This window comes from Orycteropus afer, unplaced genomic scaffold (genome assembly GCF_000298275.1).
Source record: "Orycteropus afer afer isolate SDZICR_OR568_19922 unplaced genomic scaffold, OryAfe1.0 scaffold00031, whole genome shotgun sequence".
NCBI classification, from domain to species: Eukaryota; Metazoa; Chordata; class Mammalia; order Tubulidentata; family Orycteropodidae; genus Orycteropus; species Orycteropus afer.
This window is the reverse complement of record NW_006921618.1, coordinates 16620968-16628176: the sequence shown is the minus strand read 5'-3', so window position 1 is coordinate 16628176 and position 7209 is coordinate 16620968. Positions and strand designations below refer to the sequence as shown.

Below are 7209 nucleotides of genomic sequence, written 5' to 3'. Positions count from 1 at the left end.
GGAAACAAGTGCTGGGAAAAAAGATCCTTAACACTACCAGTTGTCACAGGCAGGTAGAAAAGGGATTTCAGGGTTTGTTTGGTGACACATCAACTCCTGAAAATAACCACAGTACCTCAGTCAGACCAAAAGTTAACACCAACAGAACTTTTTTCCCATCATAATATGGCCACAGTGTTTTCCTAATCGACTCTATCACTTCAAATACTCCCTTTGCGTTTCTTTCAGATTCATTCTTCACATCTTCACCTCTTTCTGCATCATGTAATTTCAGTTTCTCTGCATTGTTTCTTTCTTTAAATTTAAGCCCACATTTCTGACCTCTACTATTCCCACATTTCTTCATACTAGGATTCAAACAGTAAGAATAATTATACTTCCACAAAGCATTGAATTAAGTAATAGCTGTATATTACTTACAAAGCTTTTACTAACAGTTTACTGTAATACCTTTCTTGTTCTAACTCCTTCTCTTTCCCTAAAAATCTTAATAATGGAAGCTAATTACCTTTTTAACACTTTCTTCTTCCTCTTGGCGTTTCTCATAGTGTGAGAAGTCATCAAAAATGGAAGTGGTGTGCTTGTAGCTGGCTATGATTTTCAACACCTGCTTAGCCTTTTCCAGAGGCACTTCCTGAGTGTCCCTGGAGTTGGTCACTGGTTTATTCTCGTTGTTCTCTAGACGAATGTGTCGCAGTTGGCTATTGGGAACGTCCTTCACAAAGATCCACCTGACATCAAAACGACCCTTCCATTTGTCCTGGGACCACACACCTGCACATGTGTTGTAGTCCACAGCAGATTTCATTTCTGCAACGCCACAGAAGTGTCCACTGCCGTTGACACTGAAAAGCAAGTAAACGGGGCCTTTCCCGTTCATGGAGCGGTAAGCTGCATCCAGTCTCTTATTACCATGCTCTGTGCTGCACCAGATATTATATTTAATGGAACGGTGGATATCGTCCTCAGAGTAGCTCTTAATGATGAAAACCCGGCCATGTTTCAGATTCCAGTCAAAATCCTTGGGGTTATAGTTATTAATGGAGCGCAGCTTCTCCAACACTGGGTGGGGCTCTGAAGGAGCAGATCCAGAACCGGCCTGAGACTGTCCTACTCCATTACCATCCACCCCATTATGACCAAACCCACTGCCACGGTTCCGAGGTGCTACCCAGCGAGAGGGCTGAGCTGCCTGTTGCTGGACTGAGAGCTGGGCAGGCTGTGGTGGAGGTGGGGGCAATGGCTGTGTCTGTTGCCCTACTGTAGCTTGAGCCACTGGTGGGCTATTGTTAGCCTGCTGACCTACAGGCTGGGGAGACCCCTGGGTTGGCTGCTGACCTATATTCTGAACCAAAGCCTGTGAGGGAGCTTTTGCCACAGGACCCTTGTTATCCCAAGTTCCAATATCCATGTTATGCTTTATTGGAGGTGGTGGAAGACTTGACCCTGCAATGCCATTCTTGGTCTTCAGCTTAGGTTGCTGTTTTGCAGGCTTGCTAGCAATATCAGCCCAAGATGCTGGTTTTGGAGGAGCAATGGTAGCTTGAGGCAAACTACTAGAAGCCACGATGTTACTAGTAATGGACCCACTACCAACAGCAGAACCTACAACTTTTGGAACACTGCTTGCAACTTCAGTGCTACCCAACTTCAGTGCTGCCATCCCTTGATCTATAGTATTCATGCCAGGAGCCTTATTCAGGGTCTCATTGGCAAAAGCTGACTGTCCATCAATCATGGCTCCACCCAAGGAGCTAGGTGCATAAGCGTAATTGCTACTATATCCAGAACTCTGAGTAGACTGTCCCTGAGAACTGTTATTTCCCCATGCTGAGAAGTCAATCCCACTGGGAAAGAAATTAAAACCATGTTGACCAAGAAATGGAGTGCTACCTAGGGCTCCGGGTTGCCCAAACATGGCGTCTGGTAGGAAGTGGGGCTCTCCGTTGCTCAGTTGTCCGTAAGAAGTTAGATAGGGCATGGCTGTGTCACCCCCAGTAGACCAAGCAGCTTCTCCCAAAGAATAGGAAAAGCCAATAGAAGGGCTGTAGTAACTGGGTAAGTAGGAGTCTGACATGGCAGTATATGCATTATTCTGTGGAGGGAAAAGAAAAAAACAGCAGATAAATTAAAATTAAACAAAAATTAAGTAAAATAACAGTCAGGACATTCTTTCTCCCACTTATTTCAGCCATTAGTACAAAAAAGGAATGGCACGTTTCAGATGGTCTGTTCCCATAAAGTCACTGGTATTGTTAACAAAACTGTTTAAACATTTAAACTGGCATCTACTGATAATGTGGGCCTTATATTTAGCATTATGATTCAGAAAAGGAAGAACTCAGCATTTCACAGTTTTTAAATTTTGATCTATACAAGTGTTGAGAAGATATTTTCAATTAAAATTATTCTCTGGATTTAAGGAGAATTTTGGCAGAACAGAGAAGTGTTCAAGATTTTCCTGCTAAAATGCACTGTAATAGATCAAACTAGAAAAACAAACAAAATACTGGAAATTTCATGATCGAGCTCAAACATCTGTGCAGACATTCCTCAACCACAAACCAAAAAGGAAGGTTCACTAAATCCAGTTTAGAGTGTGCACTTCTTGGCAAACCATCTGGGAGAATCAATAAATGACATTATTTAATTAAAACTAGTGAAAAAATGCAGTGTTTACCAGAAGATTTAAAACTAGGGGGAAAAGAAATGTTGCAACCTATTCTGTTTCACCTATAAAATTAATGACGACTGTAAGCTGAAATGCACTCCTGACCTTTCCATTAGAAAAATAATTCTAAATACACTGTAGCTTTTATCTTTTACAAAAAAAATCATCCTAAATATAACTAAGAATATGAACTTATATGTAACTGGTCTTCTCATCAGAAGACAGATTACATTCAAAAACCCCAAACCACTCTTGAGCTGAAAAGCATTTTAACTTCTTGTAGATACAGACATAGGTATAAAACATAGATGTAGCTCAACTCAAAAGAGAGCCTAACTCCAAAACTATTATGGTAATCTAAGAATCCATTAATCAATAGGAAATTCTATCCTTCAGAGATATGGACGACCATTAACCACCTTAAGCTCTAAATTTGTATTATACCATGGCCAATAGTACTTCTCCCTAGATACTAAAACACAAGACTAAATCTTTCAACTAATGCAATTCGATAAAATGGTGGTGCTTTCTCTGCCAATTTAATTTTTTCTTTAAAAAAGAATTAAGTGTTCTCACACATACCCTCTCAAATTTAAGAAGTCTTTTTTCTTGAATACTAAAATTTTAACAGACCCAAATAATCCATTATGTATAAAAAGTTCAGTCAATAATTCATGAATTAAACCTGAAGCATTATTCTAAAATAAGGCAATAAAAAAATAAAATACTGACTAGAAAGAAAGTAGGTGAATTACTCTGGACTACATCTACTCTTTACTACAACTTACAAAGACAAAGATTATCAGGTTACCCGTCTTCCTGTACTCAACCAAGAGTTGTATTTTCTCAAACTTCTTTTTTAAACAAAGACATTTAAGCTTTGGCTTATTGGAGAAAGAAAAATCAAATGCACTTAATATCACAGGTTATGCCAAGACAGAGCTGAATGCCTACACCTGAACTGGCAGGCTCCCACATGCCCCTGAGCTAAAAAATCTGAATTACAAAATGTTTTACAAGAACTGCCTAGAATTATGTTTCTAAATGCACCCACTATATCACTGTTATAATGATTATGTAAGCAAACTACTTCAATAGCAGGAACTTATTAATAGCTCATTCCTCTATTTCCTTCCCCCTTTTCCTGATTAACTGGCTTGTCTTCTGCAAAAACTTTTTTCAATCATTTGCCCAGGTGGTTTCTGTTCTTCAGTGCAGAGAATTTACATCAGAGATCTAAAAGTTTTAGGTAAAAATCTGGTTCAAATATGGGCATACACTAATATGTCAAGTTATTCAAGACCAACTATAATTCATGCAGTGTATATTTAGAATTTACATAAATGTTACACAAGCTTCTTGATCTTGTAGGATATTTTAGAAGTGCTATTTTCTACTGTATATTTGATTTATTAATCTGGAGAGTTGTATTTATTAACTACTACTTGGTAGCTACATTTTTGAGATGCAGAATGATGATATAAAAGAGCTGCTAAATCAAAACAAGTTTTTACATGTACAGGCCATGCTTATCTATTAACTATCATGCAACTAGTCTTCCCATTAGACGACAGATTACATGGCAAAAACCTCAATCACACTGATCTTTCTTTAGTTTGTGCTGAAAGGTATCTTCTTTTATTTCCATTTTTGTAAATCCTACAGCTCACAGAACCACCCCATGAAAGTTACACAAAGTTGGTCTTTATAGATGTAAATACAGTTTAACTCAAAACAGAGTACTCAGACTCCAAGATAGTTATGGAAATCAAAGAACCCACTAACTGGTTACCAAAAGAAAGGAAGATGACCAGTTTTGCAGCACTATAGTTCAAGTGATTTTATATTACTGTTTCCCATCACACATTAATCCAATTTTCCTAAGGGTAAGTTTTTGGTAGTGAAAACTCAGAATATTTAACACTAGAAAGCATTTTTAAGTTTTGCACTACTACAGTCCCAGTAAGGAGGATGGGTATCCGATCAAGCAAACAGATGTTACTGTTAGTACACTGAAAAAGTTATCAGCATTACCTAAGAGAACCGTGTGTATAGTGTTCAAAAATAAAGACATCACTTTGAGAATTAAGGTGCACCTGACCCAAGCCATGGTATTTTCAATGACCTCATACACATGTGAAAAGCTGGACAGTGAGTAACAAAGACCAAAGAAATGATGCCTTTGAGTTATAGTACTGGCAAAGAATACTGAATATACCATGACTGCCAGAAGATCAAACAAATCTGCCTTCAAAGTAGTACAGTCAGTATGCTTTTTAGAAGGGAGAATGTAAAGACTTCATCTCATGTTATTTGGCATGTTATCAAGAAGGACCAGCCAGGCCCTGAAGAAGGTCATGTTTGATAAAGTAGAGCGTAAGCAAAAAAGAGGAAGACCCTTAACAAGATTGACTAACACAGTGGCTGCAACAATGGGCTCAAGCATAACGAAGATGACACAGGATCAGGCAATTTTATTTTGTGCGCAGGGTTGCTATGAGTTGGAACTGACTCAATGGCACCTACAACAACACAGTGTGTTTGCTGACAATAGAGAAAGGGTTTTAACAGTCCCTATCACAAGCTGGGAGCTCTGGTAGCATAGTGGCTAAGGCACTTGCCTGCTAACCAGACGGCTGGTGGTTCAAACCCACCAGCCACTCCTCGGAAGGAAGGTTGGGCAATCCTACTTCCGTAGTGATACTGCCTCGGAAACCCAAGGAGGGGTCGCTATGAGTCGGGGCCGACTCGACGGCACATAACAACAACAACAACATCACAAGCTGGGAGCTCTGGTAGCATAGTGCCTAAGGCACTTGACTGCTAACCAGAAGGCTGGTGGTTCAAACCCACCAACAACTTCTGGGAAGGAAGGTTGGGCAATCTACTTCCATAGTGATACCGCCTCGGAAACCCAAGGAAGGGTCGCTAAGAGTGGGTCCCACTCATCGGCACATAACAACAACAACATAACATTTGTAATAATTGTTTTACAACACATTAACAGATTTTAAGAAAGTCATCCTCCGAAAATCAAATTTATTGAGACAGAACAGAGAAAGATTACTAGTATACTACACACTTTGATGAAACATTTAAATGGTTAACTACTCACGGGCCTTGCCTGTGGACTCAAATAAGGTTCAAAATCATCATCATTTAATCCATCCTTTTGATGTACAGATCCATTTTGTACTAAAAGGGAACAAATAAAACAAATCAGGAGTGTCTCAGTCCTACAGATTCCCTCCTAGTTCAATGAAATACATCCCAACAAGAAAAACATCTTATTAGCTAACAAAGCAAGTCAATTTGAATTTCAAAAGGCTACAGCAGAGAAGAATGAATGCTGAGCAATATTCTTAGTGAAAATGTTTCCCTCCACCCAGAGCAAGTTGATCTTAAAAAGGTCATTTTACTGGCTCCTCTAGATTTCCATTCCCTCCCGCTTCCCCTCCCCCATACATGTGAGTACTTCCAGAGAGTGATCCACGAGGATGAAAAACAAAGGCCTCTAAGACCTACAGGAAACTAAGGACCTGGGACATTTCAAAACCGAATCCACCCCCACCCTGAATGAATTACTCCTTGTTCACTAAAAAGCTGTTCGCCAGCTGCAAGAACACACCAAAGGGGTCAAACACTTAAGTGTAAGACACCTGCGAACCAGGCGGCTTCCGAAAGGTCCTCTCCCAGGGGCGCCAGCCGGAGACCCCGCCCTTACTACTCGGCATCCCCCTCCCGGCTCAGGGCCACCGGCGGAGCTAGACTCACCTTTGTTTCCTTGACCTTTTGGTCTCTGCGGATGAAGGAGACGTCGCCGAGCAGCAGGTTGTCCAGGGAAGACATGCAAAAGGAAAGACAAATTAAATCAGGGCCCGAAAGAAAATAAAGGAGCAGGCCTAAGGAGAGGCGTCAGGAATGGTGGTGAGGGGGAGGTTGAAAGCGGGAGGCGGGGAAAAAAAAAGCGCTAGGCCCGCGGGGCCAGGAAGAAAAAGCGGGGGCCGCAGCAACAACAACGCGAGAGGACCGGAGCTTCAAGGAAAAGGAAGGAAACAAGGAAGAAAAACGAGGCCCGATAAGGCGAAGGAAGAACGTGGGGCGGCCAGTGGACTCTGAGGCTCTGGAGGAAGCGGGGAGAACAAGCTGAGGGCGAGGCGCTGGGCGCGGCCGGCCTAAGAGGCCCGATACCCGGCCAGCGATAGGCGCCGCCTTGGCTCGGCCTGGCCAGGGGCAGCGGGCCCGGGCCTAGTCAGGCTCCCTCCCGCCTCACACAATGGCCGAGGCATGCGGGCCGGGCCTGTACCTGCTCCAAGAGGCTGCTGGCCGACATGGCTATCGGATCCTCACGGGTAGCGAAGGCGGCAGACTCTCCTCAGGGCTACGGTGGCGGCGGATGAGCCCTGGCGGCAGGAGCAGGCGGCGCGGCGGCGGCTTTTGTCCCTGACACTCGGGGGCCTCGGCGGACGCAGCGGAGACACAGCGCGCGGCTCGGGCTCCGGCTCTGACTCGGCGACGCTCTAGGCGTAGCGCTCAAC

The 7209-nt window shown here is 42.6% G+C and overlaps 1 protein-coding gene across 1 annotated transcript; it reads right to left on the bottom strand.

The window, feature by feature from the left end:
• Positions 1–512: 512 nt before the first annotated feature.
• On the bottom strand, positions 513–7004 carry YTHDF2 (YTH N6-methyladenosine RNA binding protein 2). The gene is given in 5 exon segments (XM_007935833.2): positions 513–535; positions 538–2095; positions 5787–5866; positions 6446–6470; positions 6978–7004. Coding segments are annotated over 5 exon segments (1713 nt in total).
• Between the last annotated feature and the right edge of the window lie 205 nt (positions 7005–7209).